Genomic DNA, 16,402 nt, shown 5'->3' with positions numbered 1-16,402 from the left:
CCTGAGCCCTTGCAGGTCCCGTGGCTTTATCCCCCCCCCAAATTTTCCAGCTCCTGGGAGAAGGAAACCAGCTGGAGCAGCCAGATCTGTTGGGAAGGAGGATGAGGAGTGGCTGATGGGGTTCCTGGGGGACAGGCTGGGTCTTTTCCCCCCTCTTTGGGAGCTCCAGTGTTGGTCCTGGGGGGGAATTTTATCCCACAGTCCCTGGGGGAGCTGAACCCCCCTCGGGTGTGCCCCAGCCCCAGTGGATTCTGGGCAGCAGAGATTTTCCAGCAAGAGATTTTCCTTTTTTTCCAACCTTTGTCTCATTTCTGCCTCTTGGAGGAATGTCCCTAAATCCCCATCCCCTGTCCTGGCCCCCAAAGCCATTCCCTCCCTGTTTTGTCCCCCAGTTTGGCCCCCATCCCCCCATTTTGCCCCCCAAACCCCTCGTACCCCCCCGTTTGTCCCCTCAGTTCCTGGTCACTCGCTGCCACGTCAGGGCCTCGTGCTCCAGGGGATGATTCTGCCCTGGAGCCCCGGGGTGACTCAGCCCCCCTTGTCCCCACAGCGGTCACAGGGGGGTGGCCCCTCTCTTGGGGACCCCCGTGGGGAAGGGGTGACAGGAACCCACGCCCACCTTGGTGCTGCTGCATCCCCCCTCGCCCCTGCTGCTCCCTGGGAGGGTCTGTCCTCGTTCCCTTGGCTGGAGGGTGACGATGACAGCGATGATGATGTCGATGTCCCCAGGGTGACATGGCTGGGACGGCTCTGGTGCCACCGGGACCTTCCTCCTTGTCCTGGCAGGAGCCTCGTGACGAGGTGACAATCACTGCACAAAGCACCGTCCTGCCCCCCCAGCTGGGCACCGGCTGGGGGACACTGGGGACAGAGCTGGGGGGTCCTGTCCTCTGTTCCTGCTGTCACACGATGTCCCCAGGCTGCTCCTGAAGGAACTGGGTGCTCAGCCCCATCCTAGTCGGGCACGGGGAGGACTTGGGGACAAGGTGGGACAGCAGAATGTCCCCAGGGTGGGATGCCGGGACAAGAGAATGTCCCCAGGGCAGCGGGACATCCCTAAGTTGGGATGCCAGGACAAGAGGGTGTCCCTGGGGCCAGGATCCTTGGGACAGGAGGGTGTCCCCAGGGCAGGATGCAGGGGTGGGGGACATCCCAGGGACGGGAGGATGTCCCAGGACAGGAGGATGTCCCGGGACAGGAGCAGGTCCCAGGGAGAGGAGGATGTCCCGGGACAGGAGCAGGTCCCAGGGAGAGGAGGATGTCCCAGGAGAGGACGATGTCCCAGGACAGGAGAAGGTCTCACGGACAGGAGGATGTCCCGGGACAGGAGGATGTCCCGGGACAGGACGATGTCCCAGGACAGGACGATGTCCCGGGACAGGACGATGTCCCGGCAGGAGCCGCCACCAGCCCGCGCCGGTGCTGACTCAGCGCGTCCCGCAGCACCACGTGAAGCCGGGGGCAGCCCCCGCGTCCCCCTCCTTGTCCCCTCCTTCCCTCCAGCCCATCCAAACCCCGATGCTTGCCAAAATTTTCCGGCTGCCTCCAAACTTCCTCAATCCGGCCGCATAAAAAGCGCAGCGGCTCCCGCAGGCCCCGTCCCGGCGCTGCCACCGACGGCTCCGCGCTCGGTAAGCGGCGGGGAGGGGTCCCCGGGGGGCGCTGGGTGCCTTTTTCCCCAGGGAAATGGATCCCAGTGGGAAATGGGAGGGAATCGGGTCCCATGTGGGACCTTGGGGGGGAGGCACAAAAAGGGAAACTGAGGCACTTCACGTCGAGCGGAGCTGGGGGTCCCCGGCTCGGGGGGCTGGGGGCGCTGGGTGAACCAGGAGGGGCTGGATGGGTGGGACGGGCCCCCTCCTGCACCTTCTGCATCCCAAAACTCCCCCCACCCCGGCGTGGGGCTGCCGGAACGAGCCGGTCACGGGAGCGGTAACGGGAACCAGCTGTCCCGGCTCATGTGATGCCGGCGCCCGGCCAGCCCTGCCCGCGGGGGTGTCCTGGCCCCAGATGGGGGGAGGAAGGGGTCCCAGAGCCCAGCTAGGGGGTCCCAGCCCCAGATCGAGGGAGGAAGGGGTCCCAGCCCCAAATCAGGGTGTTCAGGGGGTCCCAGCCCCAAATCGAGGGAGGAAGGGGTTCCAGCCCCAAATCAGGGTGTGCAGGGTGTCCCATCCCCAAATCAGGGTGTGCAGGGGGTTCTGGCCCCAAAGCAGGGTAGGCAGGGGGTTCCAGCCCAAAAAATCAGGATGTGCAGGAGGTTCCAGCTCCAAATTAGGGTGTGCAAAGGGTCCTGGCCCCAAGGCAGGGTGTGCAGAGGGTTCTGGCCCCAAATCAGGATGTGCAGAGGGTCCCAGCCCCAAATTGAGGAAGGAAGGGGTCCCAGCCCCAAAATAGGGTGTACAGAGTGTCCCAGCTCCAAATCAGGGTGTGCAGGGGGTCCTGGTCCCACAGGAGGGTGGGCACAGGTTCCTGCCCCCACCCGGAGCCCCTGGCTCAGCCTGTGCCCTGTCCCCAGCATCCAGCTGGTCCCCAGGACGTGGTGGCCCGTGCTGCTGGCCCTGCTGGTCCCCAGGATGAGGTGGCCCGTGCTGCTGGCCCTGCTGGTCCCCACGGCGCTGGCCCAGCCGCACCCGCAGCGGGAGCTGGACGCGCAGTGGGACCTGTGGAAGAAAACCCACCACAAGCAGTACAACGGCCAGGTACGGGGGGTTCTGTGCCTGGGACCCCCAATGACGTCCCCAGGGTGGGGTGCTGGGGCACAAGGATGTCCCAAGGGTGGGGGACACAGGCAGGACCCCTGTCCCAGTGCCATCTTGCCCGGCGCAGGCAGACGAGGTGACGCGGAGGCTGATTTGGGAGAAGAACCTCAAATACATCAACACCCACAACCTGGAGCACTCCCTGGGCGTCCACACCTTCGAGCTGGCCATGAACCACCTGGGTGACATGGTGGGTGTCCCTGGCGGGGGACAGAGGGGGGCTGAGCCCCTGTGGGTGCTCCCACTCACCGCGGTTCCTCCTCCAGACCAGCGAGGAGGTGGTGAGGACGATGACCGGGCTGAAGGTGCCCCGTGGTCACCAACGCCACAACGAGACACTCTTTGTCCCCGACTGGAGCGAGAGAGCCCCGGCTGCCATGGACTGGCGCAAGAAAGGCTACGTGACCCCTGTCAAGAACCAGGTGAGACGGGTGTGCCTGCAGCAGGGTGTCACCCCGTGTCACCCTGTGTCACCGCGGTGTCACCCGTTGTGTTGTCCCCACAGGGCCAGTGTGGCTCGTGCTGGGCTTTCAGCTCGGTGGGCGCCCTGGAGGGGCAGCTGAAGAGGAAAACAGGCAAACTGCTGTCCCTCAGCCCCCAAAACCTGGTGGACTGCGTGGCCAACAACGACGGCTGCGGCGGCGGGTACATGACCAACGCCTTCGAGTACGTCCGGCAGAACCGCGGCATCGACTCCGAGGACTCCTACCCCTACATCGGCCAGGTGGGAGGGGGGCCAGCCCCAAATCCCCCTCCGTCCCTCCCCTCCCCACCTCACCTGGCCTTCCTGGCCCTCGCAGGACGAGAGCTGCATGTACAGCCCCACGGGGAAGGCGGCCAAGTGCCGCGGCTACCGCGAGATTCCCGAGGGCAACGAGAAGGCTTTGAAGAGGGCGGTGGCCAGGATTGGGCCCATCTCCGTGGGCATCGATGCCAGCCTGCCCTCCTTCCAGTTCTACAGCAGGGGTGAGGGGCTGGGGGGAGCTGGGGGGGCGCGGGGCTGCTGGGGGAGCCGAGGCACGCCCGGTGACAGTGGCTGTGTCCCCAAGGCGTGTACTACGACGAGAGCTGCAACGCTGAGAACATCAACCACGCCGTGCTGGCCGTGGGCTACGGGGCACAGAAGGGCACCAAGCACTGGATCATCAAGAACAGGTACAGGGCTTGGGACGCCTTGGGGATTGCAGGTGGCTGGGGCTCTTCCAGAGGCTCAGGCTCTGCTTTTCCACCTGCAGCTGGGGCGAGGAATGGGGCAACAAGGGCTACGTCCTCCTGGCCCGCAACATGAACAACGCCTGTGGTGTGGCCAACCTGGCCAGCTTCCCCAAGATGTGACCCAGCCCTTCCCTTCCCACTGCCCTGCCCTCCAGCTTGGCCTCTTCCCTCCCAGCCTCAAAGGTGACGGTGCTCCCGGGGGGAATTCTTTGTCTCCGTGAGAAATTTCCCTTGGGAAGGGGGAGACACCCCCTCTTCACCACAGGGAATGGGGGATGAGTCCCCTCAACTCTTTTTTTTTCCACACTTTGCCATGCTGGCTTCTGCCTTGCCATGGACTGTGCTTGGCCTGATGTGTGGAGGCCAATCCAGCCAGACATGCTTCAGGAACAGGTTCCACTCCAGCCTCTGCCTCAGGGGTGGAGGTGGAATATTCCCAGTGGAGAGCACAGATCCCTCTCCCTCCACCCTGTATCCCGGTGGAGGCTGCTGAGAATGATATGACTTTATTTTTCAACTAAAATTGGGAATAAGGCTTGGACTGGTTTGCTTCGTGCTGGGAAAAAGCCACAGGGGTGGGAAAAATTCTTCCTTTTCCCAAAGGGGCAAAGAGCCCCTTGTGGGGCAGAATAGGGTGAGAAGAAACTGCTGGGGAATTTTGGGATGGATGGATGGAGTATCTGGGGAGGGGAAGGACACAGGGAAGGACAGATGGGTGGATGGACCCACAGGACACCCCCAGCCCCACCAGAGACCCCCCAAACCCTCCCCAGGGAGTGTCAGCCATGGCTGGGGGGGGCACCACGAGGGATTTGGGGACCCTGAGGTCCCATGAGGGATTTGGGAACCTCCTGGGATTGTGGCCACGAGTGACAATGACACCGTGGGGCCACAAGAATCCAGAGCAGAGGTGCACAGAGACCCCTGGGGAGGGGGCACGAGGCCGTGCGTGCCCCGTGTGGGTGAGCACGGTGACCACAGCACACCCCAAAACCAAACACGGGTATCACAGCAGGCCTGGCACACCCCAGGAGTGCAAACACCCCAGTACCCACCCACACCCCGCCACACCCCGGAACGGGGCTGAGAGCCGGGGGGGGACCCTGAAACAATGGAGACAGTGAGGCACAAGGAAATCCCCCAAAAAAAAGGACAAGCAGGGACACTCAGAGGTGACATCTTTATTGTCCCCTCCCTCCGGGAGGGGCTCACTCCTCGTGGCCGGGGGGCGGGGGCGCCAGGGCGGCCCCCAGCCTCACCTGGCTCAGGTAGGCGTTGTCGAAGCAGCGGCGCCGCTCGGGCTCCTCCCACGAGCAGCAGCCCCGAGGGTCCCGCCAGGCGTCCCCGGGGGTGGCACAGAGCGTGGCGATGCCCTGGGACAGCTGTGGGCAACGGGCACGGGGCTCAGGGGGTCTGGGGGTGCCCGGCGCCCCTAAACCCCTCAGGCACTCACTTGTGGGGATGGGGGTCAGGGGGCTCTGGGCGTCCCAGCGCCCCTAAACCCCTTGGGCACTTGCTTGTAGGTAATGGGGATGGGGGTCAGGGGGCTCTGGGGGTCCCAGCGCCCCCAAACCCCTCGGGCACTCACTTGTGGGGATGGGGGTCAGGGTGGTTCTGGGGGTCCCCTGAGCCCCCAAACCCCTCGGGCTCTCACTTGTGGTAATGGGGATGGGGGTCAGGGTGGTTCTGGGAGTCCAGGGCCCCTAAACCCCTTGGGCACTCACTTGTGGGGATGGGGGTCAGGGTTGTTCTGGGGGTCCCCTGAGCCCCCAAACCCCTCGGGCACTCACTTGTGGTAATGGGGATGGGGGTCAGGGGGCTCTGGGGGTCCCAGCGCCCCCAAACCCCTCGGGCTCTCACTTGTGGTAAAGGGGATGGGGGTCAGGGTGGTTCTGGGGGTCCCAGCGCCCCCAAACCCCTCGGGCTCTCACCTGCTCCCGGGCACAGGCGCCGCGCTCCTCGGGGGGCAGCGGGCAGCACGCCGCCGTCATGGCCCCCAGCAGCTCCGGCACCGGCCGCCTGCGGACACGGCACGGGGCTGAGCACCGGGGGAACACCGGGGGAGCACGGGGGGCACCCCCAAGGGGGTTTAAGGCGGGGGGCGTGGGCTGCCGTGCCCCTCCCCGAGCAACGGAGAGCCGCGGATGGCGGGGATGGGGATGAGGGGTCCTGCAAAGCCGGGACCCCCCAAGAGCGGGGGGTCCCCGCGGGCTGTGTTGGGGTCACTCACGTCCTTGTGAAGAGCCGCGTGGGGCCGCAGAGCGAGCGCAGCAGGGCCGGGCCGGGCCGGGCCAGGCTCACGTTGTGCAGCTCCCGGTCGTACTCGGGGTGGGGGGCGGCGGCGGCGAAGCAGCGACCCCGGGCCCGGGGACCCCCCCGCTGGCAGCAGCGGTGCTGGCCCGTCTTCACCGATGATTCCTCCCGGCAGAACCGATTGAGCCCCTTCAGCCACTGCGGAGGAGAAGCCGGGGGTCGGGGGGCTGCCCGGGCACTGGGACCCCCGAACAGCCGGGTCATCCCTGGGACATTTCCGTCCCCTCCCCGGATGCCGGGGCCCCTCCCTGATACGTTTGTCACCTTCCCGGATACCTGGGAGCCTTCCCGGCCTCTGAGCGGCTGGGTCACGATCCGGGCACACGGGTCATGCCCGGGACAGCCGGGGCCACTCCCCGGATACCGGAGTGCCAGCCCGAGCACCTCGGTCCCTTCCCCAAACACCTCAGTGCCTTTCTCAAACACCTCAGTGCCTTTCCCAAACACCTCAGTGCCTTTCCCGAACATCTGTGTCCCTTTCCCAGACACTTCTGTCACTTTCCCAAACAGCTCTGTCCCCTTCCCCAATGTGTCCCTCTTCCAAACACCTCAGTCCTCTTCCCAAATGCTTCTGTCCCTTTCCCAGACACTTCTGTCCCCTTCCCAAACCCCTGAATCCCCTTCCCAAACACTTCTGTCCCTTTCCCAAACGCTTCTGTCCCTTTCCCCAAACACCTCAGTCCCTTTCTCGGTCCCTTTCCCAAACACTTCTGTCCTTTTCCCGAACATCTGTGTCCCTTTTCCACACCTTGATCCCCTTTCCAAACACCTCAGTCCTTTCCCAAACACCACAGTCCCTTTCCCAGACACTTCCGTCCCCTTCCCAAACACCTCAGTCCCTTTTCCCGGACACCTGCGCCCCCCAATCCTTTAACACCTGAGACTCTCCCGAACCCCTGGAGCCCCCCAACCCTTCATCACCGCGTCCCCCCCGTCCCACCCTTGTCCCCCGGCCCTGTCCCCGCTGCTCACGGCGTTGTGGGCGCAGCTCAGGCTCTCGTTGCGGCAGCAGCGGCCGTACTCCCGCTCCAGGCGGAGCCGCAGCCGCACGCGGGGCCCGGAGCGCCCACCGGGGCCGGGGGGCCCGGGCCGCAGCGCCCGCAGCCCGCAGATGTTGCCCAGGTTGGTGGCCGTGGGCTCGCCGGGAGGAAAGGGCGGCTCGCTGACCAAATCCCAGGCGACGTTGGGGTCCCAGGTGGGGACGGGGCCCCAGGTGGGGGCCGGGGTCTCCTGGGCGAAGCAGCGGCGCCGCGCGGCCCCGTGGCGGTGGCAGCAGTGGAACTGCCGCGTCTTCACCCCGAACTCATCCGTGCAGAACCCGTCCAGCACGTCCGTCCACTGCGGGGCAGGGGGGACACGGCCCCCTCGGTGTCACCCCGTGTCCCGCCCTCCGCAGTGGCACTGTCCCCTCTGCCCGCATCATCCCCCCGCAACACACCGCGATGTCCCCACGTTACACCGGCCCCAGCGCCTTCCCCTCCAGCGGTGTCCCCGTGTCCCTCACGGTGTCCCCGTGTCCCTCACAGTGTCCCCATCCCCTCAGTCCCCCCATCCTCTCGGTGTCCCCATCCCTGCAGTGTCCCCATCCCCTCAGTGTCCCCTCGCGGTGTCCCCTGGGTGTCCCCTGGGTATCCCCCCGCGGTGTCCCCTCAGTGTCCCCCTCCCCGGGGTGTCCCCTGGGTGTCCCCATCCCCTGGGTGTCCCCTGGGTGTCCCCCCGCGGTGTCCCCTGGGTGTCCCCCTCCCCGGGGTGTCCCCTGGGTGTCCCGCTCCCCTGGGTGTCCCCTGGGTGTCCCCCCGCGGTGTCCCCTCAGTGTCCCCCTCCCCGGGGTGTCCCCTGGGTGTCCCCCCGCGGTGTCCCCTGGGTGTCCCGCTCCCCGGGGTGTCCCCGTCCCGCGGTGCCCGCACTCACGGCGCGGCGGGCGCAGGGCAGCGGGCTGCGGTGCCGGCAGCAATCGTTCATGCGGGGCCGCAGCGCCGCCAGCGCGGCCGCCTGCCGCCGCAGGTGCGCGAAGGCGTTCGGGGGCAGCGGCAGCGGCGGCGGCAGCGTGGGGGGGTCCCGGCAGTGCCGGGACACGGCGGCGGCCATGGGCCAGGCGGGGGGGAACCCGTCCAGGGCGCTGCCCCACTCCGGGGGGCTGCGCGACGGGAACATGGTCCCCGCCGCCAGGATGTCGGGGGGCACCTCGAGGTCCTGCTCCTGCTGCAGCACTGGGAAAAGGGAGTGGGTGGGCACAGAGCTTGTCCCTGTGTGCCCCCCTCTCCCCATTCTGTCCCTGTGGTCCCACTCGGTGTCCCCATGTCACTCCCGCCCCGTGTCCCCCCCATCCGAGTCCCCTTTCTCCTCCATCATCACGTCCCCACGTCCCTCCACCCCTAACCCTGACCCCCCCGTGTCCCCTCCATCCATAATCCCCCCCCACGAGCATCCCCGTGTCCCCAGTCCCCTTTGTCCCCCCACCCCTGGGTGTCACCCTTTGTCCCCTGGGTGTCCCCCTTTGTCCCCCCACCCCAGGGTGTCCCCCTTTGTCCCCTCACCTTGTTTGATGTTGGGGGGCTGCAGCTCCAGGCTCTCCTGCACCACCTGCTGCAGATGCCCCGAGGCCAGCGCTGTCACCCACGGGGGACACAGGGGGTCAGCAGGGTCACCCCCTCCGTCCCCCCACCCATGGAACAGCGAGCAGGGACCCCCCCCAGACCTGTGGGCTTGGAGCTCCATAACGGGGAGGGGGCCCAGCTATTTGGGAAGGGTCCCAGACGTTCAGGGGGGTCCCCAGGAGCTGGGGAAGGGGAGCCAGGAGGGATGCAGGTGTTTGGGACAGGGAGCTCCAGGCGTTTGGGAGGGATCCAGGTGTGTGGGCAGCAGCCCCGACATCCGGGGTGGGGAGCCAGGTGTCCGTGGGGGTGTCCCAAACACCCGGACGGGAGCCCAGGTGTCCCAGGGGGGCTCCAGGAGCTCGGGAGGGGGATCCAAACACCCGGGAAAGGGACCCTGAGCTCGGGAAGAGCCCCCCGAATCTAAGTGGGGGATCTCAGGTGTTCAGAAAGGGGATCCAGGTGGCCGGGGAGGGGACCCTGAGCTCGGGAAGGGGCCCCGGGTGTCGGGGGGGGCCCTGGGTGGGGGCAGCGGGGACTCACCGGCGGCGCTGAGGAGGAGGAAGAGGCCGAAGGCCGCCATGGCGTCGGGAGCTGTAGGGTCAGCGCCGGCTCCGCCGCCTTATGAAGGGCCGGGTCGGGCGTGGGGCCACATCCCGCGGGGCTGAGTCACGGCCTGACGTCGCCGCAGAGCCGGGAGGGGGACCCCGGGGGGCTGCGCTGGATCCCGCACCCCCAAACGGCCCCGGGGCCGGAACCCCCCCCCATCCCCAGCCCTGACCCCACCCTGGTGGTCCTGGCCCCACCCTGGTCGACCCCTGCGTCACAGCAGGGGGAAGTGGTCAGGCCACATTTTTGTGGGTTTTGCCCCGTTTTGGGGCCCCCACCCACTGAGTCACCCCCGGCGCTGGGGGGGGCTTTAGGGCCACCTCCAGAGGGACCCCCGGACAGAGGGGGGGTCCCTGAGCTCATGTCCCCGAGGGTCACCGCCTTGGTCACCTGTGGGCGGGGGGCTGGCGGGGCGGGGGGCTCCTGTCCTATCCCGGGATAAGCGAATCCTGCCCGGGCAGGTGTTTGGGGTGTGTTTGGGGGGGGACAGCCCCGTGTCCCCCTCCCCGATTGCCCAACGGCGGCTGCGGCTCCGTGACTCCGGCTTTGCGCAACCCCATCCCCACTTTCCCCGACGCGTGGGCGGGGGGGAAATCCCGGCTGGAAGGACCCAGAAGTGCCGGGGGCAGCTCGGGAGAGGGAAGGGAAACCTGGGAATCACCACCCGAGTTTGTGGGGAGGGTATCCAGGGATTTTTTGGGGGTCCCCAAGGCGCTGCCCCCCTCCCCGAGCACCCCAGTCTCAGCTCCCACAACATCCAGCGCGTTTCCAGCGGTTTATTAATTTGGGGGGGGGGTCTCGAGAAGGAAGGGGGGGTTCAGAAGCGCTGCTCGGCGTCGGGGACGCGGCCGTCGCGCAGCTCCTGCAGCCGCTGCAGCACCCGGGGCAGCTCCAGCTCCCCGAGCTGCCGGTTCTCCCGGCTCCGGACGCTGACGGTGCCGCGCTCCCGCTCCCGCCGCCCCACCACTGCGGGGGCACGGCTGTCGGGAGGGGTCCCGAGCCCCCCGACCCGCACGGGCACCCCCCCGAGCACAGCACCCCCCGAGCACAGCACCCCCCGCCCTGCAGGGTCCAGGACAGGGACTTGGGGGGTCCCAGAACAGTCCTGGGGGGTCCAAAGGGGGGTCCCAAAGGGGGTGGGCGTCCCTAAAACACTCCTAGGGAGGTCCCAAATGGATCTCAGGGGGTGCTGGTGAATTCCCAAGGGGGGACTGAGCTCCTGGGGGGGCTCCTGAGGGGGTCTCATAGTGGGGGGTCCCAGGGGAAGGTCTCAGTTTTCCTCCCCAGCAGCACCCAGGATGTGGATGGGGGTGTCCAGCCAGTCCTGGGGGGCTCCAGGGGGGTCCTGGGGGGTCTGCAGGCCACGCCCCACCCTTACCCAACTGGAAGTTGTAGTGGGCGAGTTGGGCCCGGCGGATCTTCCGTGCCAGGGTGGTCCCGGGGTCCCCGTCCAGGTCAGCCAGGAGGCCCCCCCTCCTCAGCACCGCCTGCACCTGCACCCCCGGAGTCAGTGGGGGGCACGGGGGGGCAGGGAGGGATGGGATGGGGGGGTCACAGGGCACAGGGGGGGTCACACACTCACCTCCCGGGCATAGTCCTCCACCTCGGGGGTCTGTGGGATGACCATGGCCTGCAGTGGGGACAGCCAGAGCGGCCTGGGGGGCACAGGGGACACTGGGGGACACTGGGGGCAACGCACAAGGAGGGGGTGCCCCAAGGGTGGAGGTGTCTCAGGGATCCAGAGGGTCCTGGGGACAGAGTGTCCCCAAACCTGGGGAGTGTCTGTCCCAAGATGGGGCACCCTGGGACGGGGTGACACTGGGGATGAGGGGCCTCAGACAACTGGGGGTCGTGTCCCAGGGGCTGGGGGCTGCCTGAAGGACTGGGGGGGTGGGCTGTGGGGTGTTTTGGGGGTGCCCCCTCACCATCGCCCGCCGCAGCTCTCGGCCAGCACGGCCACCATGCGCTCCACGGAGCCCAGCACGGCCCGGTGGATCAGCACGGGCCGGGCCGGGCTCCCGCTGGGGCTGGGGGGGACACGGGGGTCAGGGGGACCCCCCGATGCCCCCCAGTTCCGCCTTCCCAGCCCAATCCTGACACTCCTCAGCCCCATGTCTGCCCCCGCAAATCCTGACCCTCCCCAGCCTCATTTCTGCCCCTCCACCCCAATCCTGACTGCCCCAGCCCCCCAAATCCCCAATTCCACCTTCCCCATCCCAATCCTGACCCCCTCCCAGCCCCATTTCTGCCCTTCACCCCAATCCTGACCCCCCTCCCAGCCCCCAGTTCTACCCTCCAAACATTCCCCAATCCCAATCCTGCTCCCCCAGCCCCAACCCTGATCCCACCCCACAGAAATCCTGAACCCCAGCCCAACCCTGCCCCCCACAAATCCCCAGTCCTGCCCCCCTCCCAACACCTGGCATATTCCAGCTCGAATCTCTCCGGCATCTGGAAATCCAGCTGGATGGTGCCACACTGATGCTGCCTCCCCAGAGCATCCCTGATCCTGATATCGATCTGTCGGGAGTCAGGGGATGGGGAGCTTCCTGCAGGGTCCTGGTTTGCCCCCTTCAGGGCCCCCCCTCCCCAAAATGCCTCACCTTGGGCCCATAAAAGGCGCCGTCCCCCGGGCTCAGCTCCCAGGGCTGCCCGAAATTCTCCAGGCTCCGCTCCAGCTGCTGCAGGGGCGGGTCGGGAGGGTCAGGGGGGCACAGAGCAGGGGGCACACGACACAGGGGGGGCATCACCCCACCTGCTCAGCACGGTCCCAAGTCCCAGGGTCCCCCAGGAACCCGTCGGGACGCGTGGCCAGGGCCAGGCGGAAGGAAAAGCCCAGGACGGCGTAGACGGCGCGGATGAAATCCAGCGAGGCGTCGATCTCGCTCTCCAGCTGGGAAAGAGCTGTCAGGGGGGCAGGTGACACACGCTGGGGGGGACAGCGAGGGCTCAGGGGGACAGACACCTGCTCCAGGGTGCAGAAAATGTGGGCGTCATCCTGCTGGAAGCGCCGGACCCGCGTCAGCCCCGTCAGGGTCCCGGGGGGCTCGTTGCGGTGCAGCACCCCGAAATCCGCCAGGCGCAGCGGCAGCTCCCGCCAGGAGCGCGGCCGGTGGGCGAACATCAGGCTGGGGACGGACAGACAGACAGACAGGCTGCCCCCAGGAGCCCCCCCCGGGCACCCCGGGGCCGCCTGACTCACCAATGGGCCGGGCAGTTCATGGGTTTGAGGGAGAGGCTCTCAGGGGAGGCAGGGACAGTGAAGATGTGGGGGCTGTAGTGCTGCCAGTGCCCCGAGAGCTCCCAGAGCTGGGGGCTGAACAGGTTGGGGGTCACCACCTCGCTGAAGCCCCTCGCCCGGTACTCGCTCTGTGGGGACAGGGACAGGGCAGGACGTCAGCTCAGCCCCACAGAATAGGGCATGGGGGGCTGCAGGGAGTGGGAGAGCGAGAGTTGTGGGGTGCAGGGTGGGTAGAGAGGGGTATGGGGTGCAGTGGGGTCTGTGGGGGGCACAGCAGTGCCCGGCTGTGGTGGGGATGGGGTGACAGGGAGATGATGGGGGCCGTACCCGGATAAACTCCACGAGGGTGTTGTAGACGTGGGCACCACGGGGCAGGAAGAAGCAGCTGCCAGGGCTGAACTTGTGGAAGAAGAAGAGCTCCTGATCCTGCAGCAGGCAGGGAGGGTGTCACTGGGGGGATGCCCGTGAGGGTCCCCCAGCCCCTGGCAGGCAGGGCTCACCTTCCCGATGCGGCGGTGGTCCCGCTGCGCCGCCTCCTCCTGCGCCCGCTCCCACTGCTCCAGCTCCCGGCGGCTGGGGAAGGCCACGGCGGCCACACGCTGCAGGGACTGACCCCCAGCTCCCCCCCAGAGCGCAGCTGAGCTCTGAGGGCACAGGGGGACATCAGAGGGGCACGGGGACCCTGCCCAAAACCTGCTGTATGGGGGGATGGCAGTGGGGCAGGGCAGGGGACCCCCACCCGACACCCACCGTGAGCACCCGCAAGGCTCTGATCTGCCCCGTGTGCCTGAGGAGGGGCCCGTGGCACAGCTGGAGCAGGGGGCCACACCTGCGGGAGGAACAGACGGAGTGGGGACAGCTGTGGTGACCCACGGCCACACCTGCGGGAGGAACAGACGGAGTGGGGACGGCTGTGCTGACCCACGGCCACCCCACGTCCCCCGTGCTCACCTGTAGACCGTGGCCGTGGGGGATGTCACCTCCTCGAGCTGCTGCAGCTGGAAGGCGTTGTGCTGGGGAGGGACAATGAGGTGGGTGACAGTGGGCTTGGTGGCATTAGAGGGGTGACACCAAGGGGGAAGTGACACCGTGCTGGGCGAAGGACCAAGGCGGTGACAGGTAACGCCAAACTGGGGGTGACACTGGGCCTGGTGAGCATCACCCAGCTAATGACCCCCACCAGGAGGGTGCCAGTGTCCCCAGGCTGGCCTCCCGTGACACTCTGGGCAGGGGGACACACCTTGAGCAGCTCAGCCAGCTGCTGGCGGGTGGCCTCGAGGCGCTCGAAGCGGTGCCGGGCTCGGGCGAACGTGGCACAGGCCTCCTCCAGCGCCGGCAGCTCCGCGCTCTGCACCGCCCTGGGGACACGGGGACACGTTGGGGACACCCCGGGGACACCCTGGGGACCCCGCAGCACCTGCCCAGCCCTACCTGCTGCCCATGTGGACGTCACAGAAGAAGCCATCCTCGGTGGCCCGGGTGCTGCAAAGCGTCGCCCCGAAAAGCTGCTCGGCCACCGCGCCCAGGACGCAGGCGCTGGAGCGCCAGAAAGCCTGGGGGGACATTGGGGACACGGGGGACAGGGGGGACTCAGGGGCTGTGAGGGCAGCGGGGCGCGGGTCCAGCACCCCAGGGCCCCGGGCTCACCTCCCGGCCCTCGGGCGAGGAGAAGTCGAGCAGCTCCAGGTCGGTGTCACCTTCCAGGGGCCGGTCCAGGTCCTGGAGGGTCCCGTTCACCCGGGCCACCAAGGCCACCTCGGCCAGGCCAGCCCTGCAGGGACACCAGAGACGCCGTGGAGACACTGCGGGGACGCCATGAACCCTGTGGGGGCTTTGTGGGGATCATGGGGACACAGTAGGAACCCCACAAACCTTGTGGGGACCATGGGGACATTGAGGAGACCCCATGAACCTCGTGGGGGCTCTGTGGGGAATCTTGGGGACACAACGGGGACATTGTGGAGACCCTGTAGGGACTCTGTGGGGTCTCAGGGACACCATGGGGACATTGTGGAGACCCTGTGGGGACCATGGGGACACCACGGGGACATTGTGGAGATCCAGTAGGGACTCTGTGGGGACCACGGGGACACTGCAGACCCCGCAGACCTCGCGGGGACAGCCTGAGGGGCCTCGCCAGGACACTGCGGGGAGTGTCCCGAGCCGTACCCGAGCTCCGTGGCCACCTGGAACGGCGTGGTTCGCAGGGCCCGGCCGGGCAGGCGGCGCCCGCCGGGCAGCGCGATGCGGATCGGTGTTCCCGGTGGGAGGCGGCCGCTCCCGGCTCCATCCCCGTCCCCGCGCTCCGCCGCCGCCGCCCGCAGCCGCTGGAAGAGCCGGAGGCGCTCGGGGTCCGGCCCGGACACCTGGGGACGGGGATGGGCGCGGGGTCAGCGGGCCGCCCTTGTGGGGAGCGGGCAGGGGTCCCGGGGGCGGGGGAGCGGGGGTCCCGAGCGCACCCGGTGTCGCCGCGGGGCTCCCGCCAGCAGCAGCCGCGAACCCGCGAGGGGCGACATGGCCGCGGCTCCGCCCGTTCCGCCGGAACCGGGGACGCGGCCGCCAAAACCCCCCTGCGGAAGCTGCGTTGGATTCGCCCGCTCGGGCGGGAGCGCCGCAGATTGGACGGAACCATGGAAGGGGCGGGGGTGTCCGGAGCGCACGCGTGAAAGAACGGAGCCGCCAAGGGCTGGTTTGGTACTTTTTATGCAGATCCTGAAGCCCACACCGGTATCAAACAGGTACGATGGAGGCAACTAAAAACCAACCAAAAAAAAAAAATTAAAATAAATCAAGTAAAATCCCAACTTCATATAAAAGCCGCGGGGGCGGCCCTGGGTGTGGGGGGGCTCCGGCTGCGTGTGGTGAACGATCCCGGAGGGAATTAAAAAGTGATTGCTATTTACACACACGTAGAAAGTCAACAGTGATCCCGGGGGGAAAAACAAAACAAAAAATCCAAAGATCCCCAAATTGACCCAAACCCAACCACAGTCTTCCCAGGCAGGGGGGACGCGCTTGGGCCGTCTTGCTGCCAGTCCCACGGAGCTCCAAGGTGGGTTTGGGTGGGTTCCTCGACCCTTTTTTTGCCTGGTTTCGGTGCTTTTGGCAGACAGGAGGAACAGGGGGGTCTCCCCTCCCTGCAGCAGCAATTTGGGGATCGGCTGGAAACCAACACCCCAACACCACTCAGCGCTCCTCTCGAAGCTTTCAGAGTTTTTCCTTTTTTTAATTTTTTTTTTCTTTCTCTTAACTCTTTCAACTACTACTGAAGGTTTTATTTAACAGCAACGTGGCTTCTTGTCGTTAAAACATCGGTTTGTGTCTGTTTTCTTGTCTCACCCAATGCTGGGGGGCTGGGGCGGGGGCTGGGGCTAGAACCAACCGAAAAGTACAGAACATTTAATTTAGGAGAAGGTTACAGGGGTCGTTGAGGGAAGGAAAAAAAATAAAAGAAAAAGAAAAAAAAGAAAAAAAAAAGAAAAATGAAAGGGCAGCCTCAGCAGCTGCGTCAGTACCGGGGAGGGAAGAAGGGGCGCTTAGGGGTGAAGAAGGGAGCCCCCCCTCTTCCGAAGGGTGGCCTGGGCCTCTTGAGGCTCTGGAAGGGGTCTCTGCCGCCGAAGGGCTCCCGCGGGCGGAACTCGGCGCGGGGCGTGCGGAGCAGCACGGAGCCG

General features: G+C 66.8%; 4 protein-coding genes across 4 annotated transcripts in view; 1 reads left to right on the top strand and 3 right to left on the bottom strand.

Annotated features, from left to right (window-relative positions):
• Positions 1-1,333: 1,333 nt before the first annotated feature.
• Positions 1,334-4,509, top strand: CTSK (cathepsin K). Its single transcript, XM_039710160.1, is given in 9 exon segments — positions 1,334-1,576; positions 1,578-1,631; positions 2,516-2,699; positions 2,827-2,949; positions 3,026-3,181; positions 3,265-3,483; positions 3,560-3,725; positions 3,809-3,914; positions 3,995-4,509. Coding segments are annotated over 9 exon segments (1,335 nt in total). The 5' UTR covers positions 1,334-1,349; the 3' UTR covers positions 4,095-4,509.
• A 631-nt stretch (positions 4,510-5,140) lies between these two features.
• Positions 5,141-9,637, bottom strand: ECM1 (extracellular matrix protein 1). Its single transcript, XM_039710175.1, has 7 exons — positions 9,425-9,637; positions 8,825-8,896; positions 8,199-8,497; positions 7,260-7,625; positions 6,205-6,425; positions 5,906-5,993; positions 5,141-5,356 (listed from the first exon to the last, which is right to left on the bottom strand). The coding sequence occupies exons 1-7, from the start codon at positions 9,462-9,464 to the stop codon at positions 5,183-5,185; spliced, it is 1,260 nt and encodes a 419-aa protein (XP_039566109.1). The 5' UTR covers positions 9,465-9,637; the 3' UTR covers positions 5,141-5,182.
• Positions 9,638-10,242: 605 nt separating this feature from the next.
• TARS2 (threonyl-tRNA synthetase 2, mitochondrial) lies at positions 10,243-15,344 on the bottom strand. The gene is made up of 18 exons (XM_039710133.1): positions 15,191-15,344; positions 14,901-15,097; positions 14,379-14,502; positions 14,163-14,284; positions 13,972-14,089; positions 13,683-13,744; positions 13,482-13,560; positions 13,232-13,375; positions 13,059-13,157; positions 12,693-12,859; positions 12,456-12,618; positions 12,246-12,383; positions 12,094-12,171; positions 11,910-12,010; positions 11,416-11,517; positions 11,073-11,145; positions 10,869-10,983; positions 10,243-10,456 (listed from the first exon to the last, which is right to left on the bottom strand). The coding sequence occupies exons 1-18, from the start codon at positions 15,245-15,247 to the stop codon at positions 10,308-10,310; spliced, it is 2,088 nt and encodes a 695-aa protein (XP_039566067.1). The 5' UTR covers positions 15,248-15,344; the 3' UTR covers positions 10,243-10,307.
• Positions 15,345-15,931: 587 nt separating this feature from the next.
• RPRD2 (regulation of nuclear pre-mRNA domain containing 2) overlaps positions 15,932-16,402 on the bottom strand; it is a 13,384-nt gene continuing 12,913 nt past the window's right edge. Inside the window, exon 12 of the mRNA XM_039710186.1 lies at positions 15,932-16,396. Within this exon, the coding sequence (XP_039566120.1) occupies positions 16,240-16,396 (157 nt within the window). The 3' untranslated portion in view covers positions 15,932-16,239. The remainder of the gene's footprint in view (positions 16,397-16,402) is intronic.

Source organism: Passer montanus, unplaced genomic scaffold (genome assembly GCF_014805655.1).
Source record: "Passer montanus isolate IOZ18808 unplaced genomic scaffold, ASM1480565v1 scaffold224, whole genome shotgun sequence".
In the NCBI taxonomy this organism is placed as follows: domain Eukaryota; kingdom Metazoa; phylum Chordata; class Aves; order Passeriformes; family Passeridae; genus Passer; species Passer montanus.
This window is presented reverse-complemented; position numbering and strand designations above follow the sequence as displayed.